Below are 17179 nucleotides of genomic sequence, written 5' to 3'. Positions count from 1 at the left end.
TGTACGATGACATGGAGCAACTACCCATCCAGGTCCTTACTGGGTCAAACATTTTATCTCTCACTCCTGTTAAATGTTCATAATGAGTCAGCTGATGATCTTTCTTTTAAATGGTGGATGGTAACGGTAATTATGACTGTATATGTAACAGGATTTATGTTATGCTACTTTGCACACATTAGGTGTGGTTAGAAAACTCAAGGTAAACTTGACATTAATATGAAACCAAATCAGTCTGAACCATGGGGAAAATTTTTTTATATATCTTGTCGAAATCCGCTTTTAACATATAGCAACATACTCCCACTGTGACATGTGGATAACCATTCCCAGTCATGCAGGTTCTAGCTTTATCCACAACAGAATTCCAGGATCTTGTTCAAGGACACACAGAGTACAAACGGCTGATTAGAAACTACAGTGTGATCGCTTACAGGGTTTTAAACTCCATTTCCACCTTCTGTCTTACCAATTTCCATGACGGAGGGGATCTTAGTTTCCCTAAATGATCACTTGAAACTAATCATAAGCCTACTTCTATTAGCTTTTTAAGGTGACACTGATGCAAAGCCAGACCAACATAAAGGTTTGCCAGGGTTTGGCAAAGTAACATCGGTTCAACAGCCATCAGAGATGGCCAAAAAACACCCACAAGCATCCCCTGGCTATTTAAAATATCCCACTTACAGAACTCCACTTAAGAGTAGGATTATTCCCACCAATGACTGACTAGCTAAGGAGCAAAATCTTGACCTATTGTTTTGTTTTTGAAATCAAAACTCTAGCGTTTTATGTCAGGAATTTGTCTGTGTGGTGGATCAAACTGAGCCAAAAGTTCTGGAACCACACAACCACAAAGACTTATTTTATCATTTCTTCAATTAATATAAAATAGCTTATTTGGACCAAATTCAGTCCTTGTGAAACATCTGAGTCGTAAACATCATATATGTGTGTTATTAAAACTATTTTGCAAAAGCAAACACTTGTATGTTGACATATTTTATGCTAAACTTTCTCACAAAAAAAAGTTTGTTTTTGTACATATTCCTTATGTGTTCTCATTCTTCTTGGCTTTTACCTGGGACCTGTGTGCAAAACTTAGTTTCACTTCCTGCGAATGAAAGTGTTGGAATGACAAAAAACACAGAAGAATTAAAAATTCCTCATGGTAGACATATTTCTATATCACTGCCCAACCCAAAACCATGGTTTACCTACATACCCAAAAACTGAAATCTATTTTCAGGGAACTGCTCATAAGTCATGGAGACAAAAACCTGTGACTAGAACTTCCCAGCAACACTGGTAGTGGCCTTGAATCATAAGTAAACAAGAAAACAAAAAGGTTTAGAGCCACTGCCTCAAAAAGTCAACCAGCAAACCGGTTTCAATCAGGATAAAGAAGGGGTGGAGGGGGGCAATGCTGCCTGGCAAGCTACAAACTGGCTCTTCATGTGCTGATGTGACAGATTTAGGAGCAAGAAGCAATCCAATCCACCCTGAGTACAGGCTGAAGTCTGCATGAGTTACACACGCTTTCAGCTCTTGTGCAAACAAAGACTCGGACCTGACTGAGCGGCTGCAACACAGCCGGCGTGCAGGAAATCACGCATGGCTGTGAGACATGAAAACCACGTTGCTTTAACAGGACAGGGAACTGTCCCCTACATGTGCATCACCAATTATCACTCCACCTGATAGATTATCGACAAGCGGTGTGGATTCTGGGGCAACTTCGTGTGAATTGTTACAGACAAAAATATAATAGTAATCAGTTTTCTAGATCACTGATCGATAAGATAAAATCCACGATGAAATCTGCCTGCTAGCTTCCAAGCTAACGACACCTAGCAGGGTGGAGGAGCAGACTAGGTACCGGGTTTTACTCTGACAACACATGCACGACGTGACAACCGGCTTCTTTACCACGAAAACCCCCGGACCGCCTCAGGCAAGACCGCCACATGCGACATCTGCCCTCTAATGCAGCGAAGTCGCCCAAGCAGACAGCTAGCTAGCTAACAGCTCTCATGCCTTTCTCTAGGGGAACACGTGGAGTGAACACGTGACGTCTCACAACAAACATGCTCGTTTTTAGAGCTTAAACCACCAAATGTTTCAGGTTTAACAAGAATTTTAGCACCGAGGAGGGCTCTCTAAACGACTGAGAGGCTGACGTACTTTACACGGGCTGATCGGAAGCGAGTATTAGCCACATGGGAGCTAGGCTAACATCTGAATGAGAAGGGCCCGGCCAAGGACTAGGCCAAAAAGGGAGTCAGTGTGCTATTGTTAGCCAGCTAAGCTGCTACACAACCGAGCATACTCGTGCCTTTAAAGCTAATTGATGCAATGCGAGAGACATGGGCGGATGTCTCGATCGACTGATGCGGTTGATGCTGTGTCGAAACCGGTCCCAAAAGCAAACAGTAGTAAATACTGGTTTAAATATTTGGCAAGCTTGGTGTGGGTCAGCAGAGCAGAGATGTGGCTGTATGCAAGGGTGGGTGTCAGCAGAAGAAGGGGGAGAGAGATCATCAAGACAGAAGTCTTCTCCTTCCAGTCTTCTCCTCCTAACTTGAAAGTTTAAAGTCTATGCAAGCAAGCATGCACGATGACATCGCTAAACATTAATACGCTCCTTCTCCTAAAAAGCCCCAAGAAAGAGACACCAAAACTCTCTCAAGTAAAAGAAAATGCACGATCTGATGACACACCAGTGAGCAACTTCACAACCTTTGCACCACAACACACAGTGCCCATAAAACGTCCACGCAAGTGAAGGGCTATTTGGGGTACCGGATCCCTGAACTGCACCTTTAAATTTCAGAAAAGCTGCAGGCACTTTGGAGCACCTTTACTTTTTTTTGGGAAGGGTGTGCTCACTTGTGCAATCAGCCACCCATGTTCCCCCAAGAATAGCCTTCACTATGAGGTTGTGGAGGGAGGGCTTTAACTCCAAATATAACCAGCCTGCAAAATACCACAGTTAGAGCTTGTTCATCAATTCTGTTGCCTCTCTTTTTTCCTTTCTTTTTGGTTCAATAAATCACCCCCATGACTCCCCCTGTGCAAGCAGGACGACCACACCTGTGCAGGCAGACACTAAACACAACACTGACAGCCAGTAAATCAACACGTAGGGAGGGTACAGACCGTGGTGTGCTTGTCCATTCACGCTGACCACGGTCACAGCATTCATTTTCCTCGTCCACGGGTTCACCTTGGGCGGGGGAGCTTCAGTAAACTCCTTTTTGTTGCCACCGCCGCCTTTAACTCCCTCCTCGCTTAGCTTGTCTTCGCTGTCACAGCCGCCTTTGCTCTCCTCTGTCGCCCGCTTGGAGGTCTGCTCCTCCGAGCCGGTGGTCCCTCCCTGTCCTGGACTGCTGCTGCCGCCTCCGCCGCTCCCCTGATCGGCGACACCCGTCTGCCGCTTGGCCCCGTCGCCCCGGCCGCTCGCCTCCTCCTTAGGCTCACTGCGGATCACTTTACCGTGCTCCTTCGCTTGAGCAAGCGGGTTGCCGGGTAGGAGAGCCTCCACCTGAGTGGCCATTTCCCACCACCGTCTTTCTTCCCCCCTCAGGATTACCAGTCCTCCCCCCCGGCCCGAATTCGCCTTCAATTTCAGGGAAACGTGAAGTTTTTCCGCAGAGTCTACCGCCTCTGTGTCGCTCCGAGACAAAAAGAGCTTCAGTCCACGACGCGGAGCAGTCAGCGCCGAGTTAGAGCATATACAAAAACCCAAGAAACGTCTCCGGGGCCTCTCAGGATTACAACCTTATCTCCACCACTAGTAGCAACATGGATGATCCCCACCACGCGATAGAAAGGTGCGCGCACGTACAGTGTGGAGGGGGAGGAGACACGTAAAACGCAGGGAGCGCGCTTTTGGGTCAGGTCGACGTGCTGCTTTCATGCGCTTCCTCGTCATAAAACCTCTTAATTTCCAATTTGGGAAGTCGTAAAGTGGCTCTTTGTCGGGCGCATTCAAGTGCGATCAGTAACGAAATGTATCACTGAGTCACGCTGTGTGTTTTGGACGAAGTTAGCTGTTGAAACCAAGGACTCACACCAAAGACAAAGACATTTTTATAAATGAAAAAAGAATTCATCATTTTAATGCATTTTTTTCCACAATGAAACTGGAATAAAAGTGAAACACATCATTTATATATATTAATGACTTTCACATAACAATTGATTTAACCCAGCTGTCTCAAATTTTGCTGTTGGGGTGTGACTCAGCATGTAAGCCCACCATGCATGAAGTTACAATATAGGAATGACCAATCAAATGCTCCAAAAAGGTTTCCCATCATGACTTATGACCCTCAATCACATGCTACGTAAAAAAGCTAGTTAAACACCTGTAATGTTTAAGCTGTATTTAACTAAGTAAAGGAAGCGTGAAGGCAAAATAAAATAACTTAAAATAGCAGTGCCTGTCCCACAGAAAATACTATCAGTGTGAAATGTGTTACAAACATGCAGTCAGCTCTTTTTGAGATGACCAAAAAGTCTGTTTATATTAGGCTACTGTTATTGATTTTATACAATTTTATTAGTAAAAGACAACAATGTTGGATGAGATGTCTTTGAACTTTAGGAGGAAATCCAAGCACCTGTAAAGGTGAGCAATTAATTTTCCCAAGAGGCCACATGCCAACCAGGGACTGTTGTGCAGGGCTGGACTAATGACCTTATAAAGAGATTAAATAAACTTGTGGGGCCTTCCGCAGTTTCTCATGTGGTATCTCGGAAATATGAAGTGCCCACCCCCTGATCCTGGAGGAAACTTATGCAATTATAACCATTATCACCATCTATCATTTCTTATACCCTCGTCTACATCCATGTCAGATTTTTCCGATAGACGTAAACGCACCACGGATCTTTTGATGACGTCTGGCTCGCTCTTTGGACGTGTCACCGTTTCATCACCTTTACCTCATTGACTTGCTGACCAAAACACAAGCTTATTATTGTAACAAGTAGTTTACAAATACATGTTCGTGGGTACCACGTGGAATTTGTCCTTTTATATGCTTGTATAGATTGTTTTCTCTCTTTTTTTAATTTTAAAGAAAGGAAAAGAAAGAAAAGGAGAAAAAAAGGTGGGCATGCAAACCCCCTTCTCAGAGTTCACACACTATACACACACGTGTGCATACCGGAGCTGCACGTGTGTGCTCCCTCCTGATTTCCCCCCAAAAAACAAGCTCTTCCTATGAAGTTTTCTACTTTTACCGAAACACACAGATGTCCCAGTTGACTATGCGTCCGTTGTTCTGCGTGTGTTTGTGTTGTGTCTTTAGCGACATTACGCGTGGCTCAGCATTACAGACCCTTTTTTAGCTGGTCTGGTTGATTATATAATGTGCTACTTGATACTCGGCGTGTTTAAAAGCGAGAGTATGGGAAAGAGGGGACGCGCCTGTGCGTTTGGAGAAAGAAAATGATGACTTGTGTTGAACGCAGAGGGAAAAAGTGGCTGTGCATTAGCAAGCTGTCCCTCAGGCAAATATTCAGTTTACTGAATGCTCCAACATTAGATTAGAGTCAGAGGCTCTGAGATATAAAATAGCAACATAAAAATATTGCATTCAAACTCTATAGTAAAACATTATCTGTGCAGTATACAGTATATGAATATACTAATATAATATATAAGTACAAAAAGCAGTCATGTAGGGCCTGGAAGTACTTTTAGAGTGTTTTTGGACTGTAGAAATATACAAAACCTGGATCAACCCCGGTTTCCACAATAGGACATAATTAAAGTTGATTTACTCTAAAACATTTCAAGTGAATACAATTTTATTTATTTAGTACTGAATCATAACAGTTGTTGCTTCAGAGAACTTTATATTGTAAGGTAAAAGCCCTGCTAAACCACTGAAAACCCCCAACGACCCCCTACGAGCAGCAATGGAAAGGGAAAACTCCTTTTTAACAGGAAGAACTCCAAAAGAACTAGAACATTGCATAATACATAAGTTAATGGACGTAAATATCGTATCTATTCGTATTTCTTGCAGCTAAAATGTGAAATGTACAGGACTGAATAATGCAATATTTCCTTTTCAAATGTACTCCCTGGTGCGGTGAAGTAGCAAAAAACTAACCTAATATGATACATATAATATAAAAGTGATACAGTGCAAAATACCATTTAAATTATAAATTCTGTACACTGTAAAATAAACATATAAAAGTACAATACTGTAAAAAATTCTCGAGCCACAACTCATGTCGTTATATTCTGTTTTTAAGGAGCAAGACTTTCTTGTAATCTTTTGAGCAATAGTTCTACAGGCTTTCTGAAGGTCAGTTTTTCTTTGGACATTTGCTGTTTTTTCACTTATTTTCAGCCCACTCCTTACACCTGACTATTTTCAGATGAATGTTTTTGTCTTAAGCCACTAAAGACTGACCTATGAATCATTCGAGCACAAAAAAGGCACCTAACTCAAGGAAAACCAGTGTTGTGTCTGCACAACAGGCAACTTAACAAAGAAACATTTTTACATTGTATCTTTAGAAACTTTGTTACCAGCAGCTTGCCACAAAAACATAATGAACAACGCCAAATAAAACACAGTTTGGCAGGCATAAAATATTATTTTTTTAAGCAACAAGTTGATTCTCAAAGAGCTCTTAGCTCAAAAGTTCACATATCTGGGTATGGTGTGCACAGTGTCCTTAAAAAATTGAGGAAATTGGAAAAGTGGAGGAAAAAAGAAAAGATGGTAGGCCCAAAAAATATCTACAGCAGATGAACAGTATATTTGTTATATTGCAAAATCTATCAAAAAAACAACAACAACAACAACAACAACCAACAAATCGCAAAACAAAAAATAAATGAAGGGTTTTAAAAAAAGCAAAACTAAATCTGAGTTAGCTGATTCTTGATTCATGGAAAAACGCTTTCCAAATAAATATTGCAATCACCAGCTCTACTAAAACACTAACTTCACCAGCTTCACAAAGTGTTTAAAAATAAAACATATGTTATGTGTTACAAAGCATTTATAAAAAAAAATTTGACACATCAGCCCAGGAGCTGTAGTTGTTGTACTCAACCAACAGGATTCCTGGAGTGTTTTCTGAGTAAAGCCAGAACTATGCTGTCAGCCAGTACTGATCATGGCATGCACAAACTTCCTCTTAGCCTACTAATGGCTGCATTATTATGAAGGGCGTAGCATCAGTTGCTATATTTGAATGACGGGTGTGTGCAAGAGATAACAGTTCTGTGACAAGAGAAAGTAATGAGAAAAAAAAAGTTTGGTTTGATTTAAATTACACCAACCATATGAATGAATTCACACCCATCACATTCCTGCACGCACATTCTCCAGCTTCCTTAAAGCGGGTGGTCCTGACTACTGAGATCAATAAAAACTGACAGGTCTCTTTAAAGCTAGCACCACCATTTCTGCAGCATTCATATAGCCATAAATAGTATGCTATTTTTAAACCGACCCAGTAGCAAAGTGACCTCACTGCAAAGAAACCAACTACACGTTTATTTTTAACATTAAACTATCTCCCAAATCCTCTATTAGGGATGAATTTTCATCTACGCTGCCAACATTATTGTGTTTTTTTCAGTCAGTGCTTCACCACAGGGAATGCTTTAAAGTTAAAAATAAAAATAAATGCTTAGTGGAAGAGTATTAATTACTAGCTGTTACACCAGTACCAATTTGTGATACCAAAACTGTGAAAACTCAGACACCAGCTTATGTAGACCTAAATCTCCCACGTGAATGAGGGCATGGTGGACAAAACTGGACCAGCTGCTTTTCTCTAGCTGTTATCCACATTATAATCATATAACTGTCATAAAAGTCAGTCGTCCTGCTTTAGTCCTGCCAGAACACAATGTGTTTAAAAAGTGTGTTCAGGTATGTTAATTAATAAAATACTTTCTTTATTCATAGAGTTGAATATGAATGTTTCCAGCAATACATTTTTTAAATAAGGAACATTAAAGGTACAGTGTGCAAAAATCTCACCACTAGATGTCACTAGATTGCAGGTTGCAGTCGATTGGATTCTGTCTTCTTAACCCTTCCAATTAAAGTGCAGAATCCTGGGTAAGGTGGCCACCGTTCTTCTGTAGTGAGTGTGGGCTGTCAGGCCACTCTTTACCTCAGCTGTCAAAACGTGTCCACATCTGTTTACTTTGCAGGAGGTTGTAAAACGATTGTGTTGATGAGCCAGGGACGTTCGCTTCTGTCTGATGACAGCAATACTGAAATGAGTTGTCGAGGATATCCTGAAGTTTCCTGTCAGTAAGCATCACTGTTTTTGCTACTGTTAGCCAGCGTTTGTGAAACTATCTTTGAAGTGGATTTAACATTTTTGGACTCTCTCATGTCTTTTGTCTTCTTCCTCTCACCCCAACTGTTTGCCCTGAGCCTGGTTCTGCTGGAGGTTTCTTCCTGTTAAAAGGGAGTTTTTCCTTCCCACTTTCTCAAAAGTGCTTACTTATAGGGGGTCACATGAATGTTGGGTTTTTATCTGTATGTATTATTGTACGGTCTACCTTAGAATATAAAGCGCCTTGAGACGACTGTTGTTGTGATTTGGTGCTGTGTAAATAAATTGAATTGATTTATATGAGAGGGAATAAACCCTAATACAATGTGAGAATGTAATCAAACTGTTCATCAGAGGGAAAATGTGATTTTTGGGACACTCAGGTCTAACATTAGCACAATGTTAGCTGATAACCAGCTGTGTTGATGTTTAGCCAGTTTGTTGTCAGCTTTGCGCAGAAGAGATGGCCACATGTCTAATCTGCTGTCAATAAGTAATTGTAACAATACTGAAAATAAATAAGCATGTTTTGTGCCAGTTTGTGTGTGTCACAGCCCTGACTTCAGTTTAGGAGACGAGGAATGAGGTGAGGAGAGGTCATTTAGATATCAACAAAAGTGATAATATTTAGCAAAAATGAAAAGTGAACTCCAACAGCATTATACATAATTTCACTTTTAATATATGAGCCAAATAATGTGCAATTCCAGTGGCTTTCTCACATCGCATGTCACAGCATTCAAACAACACAACAGTGTCTGAATGACATAAATGCATCTGCACAGCTGGATGCAGCCTGTAATGTTGCTTATTCCACAAATGAAAAGCAATAAAAATTGATGACCAAAGGTTTTAATGTGGGGCACTGGGGCGCTTTGTTTACCATCACAATTATAACACTTGGTGGACACTTTCCCAATTTATCCCATAAAGCACAAGACCTAATGAATGTTGTGCAGCAAACTTGGATGAAATCAGCATCTAAAACAAACAGGAAGTAGCTTACCTAAGGTCATCTAAGACCCCCCTGAGACATTAAAATAGAGAGTTTATATTATGAATCTATAAATGAAACGAGGGAGGCAGTGATAATTGAAAAGAAAGGGAGTATGAGGAAAGATCCCCAATTCTTTGAACCATCTCCCTAGGATCATTGGCCTCTGAGAAATAATTTCACCCCAGGCATCTCTTTATCTTTTGTTGTGCAACTCTGGTGTAAACAATGCGACACTTGAAACTGTAATATCTAATCACTGTGTAATTGTAAATGATTGTCTTTGCAGTCATTTTATTATTACACTGACATCATTAATCTCACTTTCTGGTGTCAGGTTTTAACAGTGCAGTTCTGATGCTTTTGTGGTTTTGATTGAAAATAGCACATGACACATCAGCATCAGACCTATGTTGATGATACTTCCTAATCTCTTTCTCTCTCCTCCTCTCTTTTGTCTCTGAAGGGCTACTCAATTCATGACAACAACACAACACACAGCTGAGTAGACATACACAAAATACACAAAATGTGGTAAAAATGTGTGTGACTGATGCTGTCACCGCAGCATCAGTCACCGCACCATCAGTCCTCCTGTCCTCTCTCGCTCTTTGTTCCTGCACATCCTGCTACTACTTAAGACAGAAGTCGTTCGGTTGTTGCCCGAGTGTTGGATTACCATGTTAGTGAAAAGTGACTCTGTTTTGCTCCACACCTACAACTCACCTGTTTTCTCATCTGCACAGAAACCCTGATGTTATCCTGAGAGCCAGTGATCAACGAATGTGTGGAGGTGAAATTTGACTCTGACCTGTCCTCGACCGAACTCTCAACCTCTGGAAATCCTATTTCGATGTGTGCTCTTTTGCATTTTGGGAATGTGTTTTGCTGCTACAGTTCATGTACATTAAGCTGAAAGCAGGAATTTCTGTTGGTATTATAGGCAAATATGTCACATACCCTCATTGGGCACTTTTTTAGGTACACCATGCTTGTACTGGATTGGTCCCTCTTTTTGCCTCCAAAACTGTTTCAGTTCTTTGTGGTATAGATTAATTTGTCAGAGATCACACAGTTGCTACAAATTTCTGCACATTCATCTCCCATTCCAAAAGAGCAACTCTTGTTTTAAAAAGTGCTCTTTTGGATTGAGATCTGGTAACTCTGGATGTTCAAGACACCATTGTGATGATCTGAGGCTTTTGATGACTCGAGGTGGATTATCAGAAGACACAGATACGGTCAGCAACAGTTCTCTAGTAAGCTGTGACATTTAAACATTTTTTAGTTGGTTCTAAGGGCCCCAAGTTTACCAACAAAATATTCCCCATGCCATCACACCACCATGAGCCCGAACTGCTGATACAAGGCAGGATGGATCCATTCTTTCATGTTTTTTGAGTCAAATACTGATCCTACCATCTGAATTTTGCAGCAGAAATCAAGATACATAAGACCAGGCAATATGTTTCCAAGTTGCTATTGTCAAATCCTCTGCAAATAGCCTCAGGTTCCTGTTCTTAGTTGACAGGACTGGTACCCAGTCTGGGCCAGTGGTCTTCTGTTGCTGTTGCTCATCTGCTTCAAGGTTCATTCAGAGATGCTCTTCTGCATACCTTTGTTAATACGAATGGTTATTTAAGTGACCGCTGGCATCAACAAGTCACTCTAATCACCTTTCTTCCTTATTCTGATGCTGTGTGAGCTTCAGCAGGGTCTCTTGATCATGACTGCATGCTTCAAATGCATTGAGTTGCTTCCATGTGATTGGCTGACTACATATTTGCGCTAATGAGTAGTTGAAAACCTGACAAAGTGGCTGGAGAGTGTATTTATTATTGGTCCATGTTTCGTTAGAATTTTAAATTCTGGCTTTTATTATATGTTTGATGATATAAAGTTCGGCTTTTACAAACTTTTAGAGTCTGATGGCTATATTCACGTTATAATGGATGCTATTAGCATTAGCAGTGATCTATCACAGATATACTGATGTTGGCACATACAGTAGTTCTCTGATTAGCATCAGTAAAGAAACATTGTTTTTTTTTTAAATTTAACATAACAAAATGCAGAAAAAAATGCAAAAAAGGTTTTTAGGTTTATCGTTTATAAATTTGGCATTGTTTTCGTGGTGAAGTGGATCTGAATGCACGGTTTACAAGTTTCTAAGTAGTTTGTGAAATATATCCCGGACGATAACATACAATGAAGCCATATTTTTCCTTTTGCAATGTAACTCTTAACATGTTGTTCTAAAACATCATGAGAAATATCGAGCAGATATATGAATACTGGAGGTGTTTTTCTCTGAGACACTGGTACTGGCATCTGTCTGAAACATCCAACATGGTTAAATCTCTAACATGTATTTCCACATTGTTAAAAAAGTTACATTAGGAGTAACGCAGTTAGGAGCAGTGACTTAGCTGACTGAAAAGATTGAGGAAGGCACTGACTTTGGAGAATGCTGTGCATAATATAAACTGATCACAGGTCCAGTTCCTTTTCATTATGTTGCTTTCATTCTCAAGTTTTTCCGTCCCCGGGATCAAACCATACATGTCACAATAATGGGGCGATCGTGGCTCAAGAGTTGGCAGTTCGTCTTGTAATCGGAAGGTTCGAGCCCCGGCTCGGACAGTCTCGGTCGTTGTGTCTTTGGGCAAGATACTTCACCCGTTGCCTTCAGTTAGGAGCACTACTGGTGGTAGTCAGAGGGCCTGGTGGCTCCAGTGTCCGGCAGCCTCACCTCTGTCAGTGCGCCCCAGGGCAGCTGTGGCTATAATGCTCCAAATAATGAGAAAGGAGGACCTGAAGCTCTCCCATCTGACTTTGGCCAAGAGCCGGGGTACACTGTGGGCAGGTTGATAGTCTATCAAAAGGCCGACAGGGCAAAAACGCTTGAAACCTTGACACAATGACTGATGACTGATGACATGTGACGACTTCCTTTACAGCAGATGTGATCACCCTGTCGTCAGGGTACGCTGACTCTGAAACTAAAACTTCTAATAACTTAAACTTAAAGCTTTTATTCTGTCATTAAACACTGACCGATTGCTGTGTGTGCTGAAAGGCATGAATGCAAAAAGTGTGTGTGTGACAAACAGCAGAATGGAAGTTTGTCAACAAACCACCACAAGGTCTGTTGTGGAGCTGCTTCTTGACTCAGTGGCTTTTAGGTCATTGTGCAATTGAATGAAGCTGCGTCTCATTTTTAGGGTCACGTAAACACGTGTGAATGACCGAGGAGTGAGGTGTGATCCACTATCTTTTTGGCACACCAACAAAACCCCGCTCTATTAAGTTCCAGCAACCACCACACACCTTCATACCACATAATCTCTGCGCATTTGCACTCAGTCTCCTGTAGATACCGACATACAGACACAGACACACACCGGCAGCCCTGCTCCTCCCCCATCACGGCCTCACACTGTAAACAGGCTCAAATTTTGTTCATTGGCGGCTGCCTATTCTTTGCGGCCGATGACACTGGTGACATGTAAAGCTCTCTGGCATTGTCCAGCTCGCTGGAGCTCTTTAGCAGTGTAATCACCAGTGAAATGGCAATGGGCCACTGGGATGAAAACACAAGTCAGCAGCTGGTCAGCAAATCACAGCTGAAAGCCGTTAAATGGTGGATTTGCCCTGTAAGCAAGACGAGCTCGGGGGCCCTTTGTGGACCCAGTTTGTGAATGCGCAGAGCTGAAAGGATATTTTTCGTAACAGTTAACGGGAATTTTATAACTCGGCCTTTCACACGTCTGACACATCAAGCTGATGAAAATAGTTTTGAGACTGTCTAAGCAGACTTCATGTCAGGGCTAGCAGGGTACTGAAAAGTTTGATTAAGGTGTTCAGACAAGCAGAATTCTTATCAGAGTCGAGTGTATTTATTTTAATTAAAACTTGACACAAGCTGAGCACCTTCTGTACAGATAAAGCACAATTTCCATATATGACTCACAGCCCAGATTTGCTAACTTTACGCTGACAGTGATTGGAAGATGCTGAAGAGAAACACCTTCACTGTCAAATCAATTTTTACATTTTTTTAATTTAATTATTTAATTTATTTAGTTTAAAAAACAAAATAAAAAAGATTCAGGCAATAAAGGATATGACACTTACACCTCTCGCCAAGGCTCCCGGCAGCAGAGAGACAAAACTGTAATTATCGTCTTGCGGTTGCATGCCTCCAGCAGTGAAGTTGCAGTTTACATCCATTACTGTCCTGACTCATAATATGGTGGAGGCTTAGGAGGAATTTAATACGCGGGCATTAAAGATTAGTGTCACTATTTCAGCATCCCACCAAAGTATGATCGCAAACTCTAAGTATGGTGCTAAATAATAAGCAGAATTATTGCAGTTTTCTTTCAAACATCATGAATCTACATTGGTGATGAACTTTAACCCTCTTAGATATATTTAATGTCATCACTTAATTTCATGCTATTTCATGTTTACCTGTAAAGTTGAGTTAGATCTCCTTTCAGTCTTAGTGAACATCTGTGCTAAATTCAGTCCAATGGCGTTTATGAATGGGACAGATCTATAGACAACCCCCAAAACATAATGATTCCTGCTACAAGAATGAATATCACAAACAATGTGTGTGCCTGGGGTCTGACGAAAGGCAGGAATGTAATATTGAAAATACAAAAGTGGAGCAATTTTAGCAAAATATGCCCCGTCAGTCTTAAAGTTTGATCTTTACATCAGGTGCTGGTCTCATGATTGTTGTTTCTTACAGTTCAGCCAATAAAGCAGACCCTATCAAAAAAAGAAATAGAAGGAGAAAAAGTAATCTTTAAAGCACTGGATAAGTATAAAACTCATGTTTTATCATTTCTGTGAACGGTAGAAGTTAGGAGTCTGAATGTCGAAGCAACTGATATCTTCAATGTGTTTATGGTTACAAAAAACTGACGAAATGACTTCACTGAAACAGGCAATCAATCACCATGAGGCAACCGCTGCTATCAACTCTCTGCTCCACCTAGTGGCAGGTCAGGACCAGAGCTCTGCAAACCTCTCCACACCAAAATGAGACATGCTGCATTATGATGTACAGCGGTGTCATAAATTTATATATTTATCATGGGCATGAATGTCATGGTAATTTTGATCTTTTAATGATTCCAGCGTGGAATTAGTTTACAGTTTTAATTACTTTAAAAAACAAGAACTGGGTGCACAAGTTTGAATTTATTTGGTGTGTTTTCCTCATCCACACAGGTTAAAAAGTATATATACAGAAATCTGTACATACACTCCCACTAATATATTGTTAAATGTCCCTTAGAGGATAAATACCACTAATGTTCCTTGGCTGAATAGCTTCTTGACCAGATGCTTTTAGTGGCCATCAACACGCTGCTGGCATAATTCTGGCTGGATATTTGACCACTTTTATTGGCAGATTATCAGAGTTAATTTAAAAAGTCTTGGCTTCCTGGCACAGATTCGACTTTTAAGTATATTAAAGAATTTTCATTCCAGAATCTTGATGTTAGCCTTCTTTATCTGTTCAAATCCAGTTTTGATGTGCGTTTGGGACCATCGTCCTGTTGGAGCACCCAGATGTGTTCAAGCTTCAACCATCTAGCTGTTCATCTGAGGTGACGTTGAAGAATTTGGAGGTAGTTCTCCTTCTTCACAATACCACCCACTTTGTATAGTGTACCAGAACAACTGGCAGCAAAATAGCCCCAGAGCATGATGCTGCCACCACCATTAATAAAAAGACAAAAAATGAGGTGCTGGCTCTGATGCATATCAACAGATGCTCCTCAGTAGGGCGAAGAAATTCAATAAAAAGAGAGAAATTCTTTTAATTGCTTTACCTTTAACAGAGTGCCTCAGCTACCAGCATGACCCTTGACAGTTGGCATAGTTTTACAAGTTTTGAAAGCCTCACCTTTACTCCACATTTGGCTCGTCTACGTGGGCAGCTGCAAATTCCAGTCGAGCTTGATGGTGCCAGTTGAGCAGGGACTTCTTCATCAGTGATGTGAGATCTACTTCAGTGTGGAGAGTGATGCTGGTATTCCAGCTGTTTCCAATTCCAGGCTTGATCTTTCTACATGGTTTCTTTTAAAAACTCCTTTTTGCATAAAATGATTGAAAACCAGAAGCATTTCATTCGAACATTTTAGAATATCTATCATAGATATATGAAACAGAGCCGTGACAAAAGTATTCTTATATAATGGGGTCATTAATGGCATCACTAGTTCACTTAAATTCCTAAAAAAGCACATACCTCACTGACACAAGGATGCAGACTATCCGCGCTGTAAAAACTGCTTTCTTTGAGCTGCTGTTCAGTTCAGGACGGCTGTTGAGTCACATCGCATTAATACTTGAGGTTCCCACCCTGCCCTAACAGCAATTATGTGTGTTGCTGGAGCTGCAAAAACAAAAGTGATGCAGTTCATAAAACTGTATCGGCTACTGACCTTCCTGCTTAATGGACTGAACGAAAAAGAGAAAATATTTCAAGGGCTAAGCATCATCATCGTTATCTGCATCAAGTATGAGCAATGCGCCGCTTCTGTTGCAATACTTTCTGTACATTTGCAGCGGTTGTGACAGAAATATTTTGCCAGAAGCCCACACAATGAGTTCTACAGTTATAATCAACTTGCACAGTCTTGCCGTGTACGTTTATGCTCAAAACCCTTTAAGCAATATGTGTCCTGAGCACGCGCGCACACACACACACACACGCACACAGCTCAGTATGTGGCTCAGTATTTATAAGTATGACTAATACACTGTATATGCATACTATCATGCGTGCTTAAACCTGCTTTCTCTGCCTGGCACTGAATAAAACTAATCAGACAGCTTCTTGACCTTTGATGACAATAACCACTCCTGTGTCTCCTGCAGAGCAGCAGAGCAGCAGTAAATGCAATAAAAAGCAGCTATATTAGCAAGAAAGCATCCTGCTTCATTGACCATTACGCCTAAAAATCTAATCAGTGACTCATTGTGACTCCTCATAATAAGTTCTGTTTGTAGTGGAATGTTTTTCCAGACCCCTACAGACTGCATACCAGATGCTTTCCCGTGCAGTTTGTTCCACACTTGTTCATATTAAGGAGCTTTAACATCAGTGTTAGCTCAGAGTGCTGCTGCTCTTGCTTCACTGCACTGACTTAGTATCAGATTTGGGATTGAATTTAACTTCATGCTTTCTCAGGCCCCACAAAGAGTCTCAGGCTTTCAGCCTATGACCTGCTAGAAGCTAACTTTGGGATAACCGGGCTTTAGTTGTGCTGGAACCTCTGTTAATGGATCTGTTTGACTCATCAGCATTTCTTTTATTAAATGCTTCATTAATGCTTAAATATTAAAGTCAGCATATGGAGTATTTGAGCCAGCCAGTGGAGTGTCATATCGGTCGAGTGGGCTCAGCTATCTGGACCAGCTGATAGCACTGCTGCTCAAACTCCTTCCTAAAAGAAACATTAGGCTGTTTATTTGAATGCAATCCTCATAAATGCATGTGGCTAATTGGATTTGCCACTTGAAGGCCTCAGAAAAAAACACTTACAATGTGATTTAAAACAACAACAACTTTACATTGGGCTACTCTCCTTGAATTTAAAAACAAACAAACAAACAAACAAACAAACAAACAAACAAACAAACAAACCATTAGGTAAAAGCAGAAAAAAGCTGAAATTCAGGTGTTTTTGACATTCTCTTTCACTTTTCTGACAGTAGATCAGAGACACTGGCCACAAAGTTGCACAGCTCCATACCTCCATCTGCTGGCCACATGCAGCTCCACTAATGGCTGTGGGGATTAAGAGATTTATGACCGTCAGG

General features: G+C 41.0%; 1 protein-coding gene across 7 annotated transcripts in view; it reads right to left on the bottom strand.

Annotated features, from left to right (window-relative positions):
• The window catches only part of larp1 (La ribonucleoprotein 1, translational regulator), a 55486-nt gene extending 51583 nt beyond the window's left edge, over positions 1-3903 (bottom strand). For all 7 annotated transcript variants that reach the window (XM_082548630.1, XM_082548632.1, XM_082548633.1 and 4 more), the window contains exon 1: positions 3160-3903. In XM_082548630.1, coding sequence (XP_082404756.1) covers positions 3160-3556 — 397 coding nt within the window. In that variant the 5' untranslated portion in view covers positions 3557-3903. The remainder of the gene's footprint in view (positions 1-3159) is intronic.
• Between the last annotated feature and the right edge of the window lie 13276 nt (positions 3904-17179).

Source organism: Aulonocara stuartgranti (genome assembly GCF_965226115.1).
Source record: "Aulonocara stuartgranti genome assembly, chromosome: 10".
NCBI lineage: Eukaryota > Metazoa > Chordata > Actinopteri > Cichliformes > Cichlidae > Aulonocara > Aulonocara stuartgranti.
The sequence above is the reverse complement of the archived record's forward strand: the minus strand, read 5'-3'. Positions and strand labels throughout refer to the sequence as shown.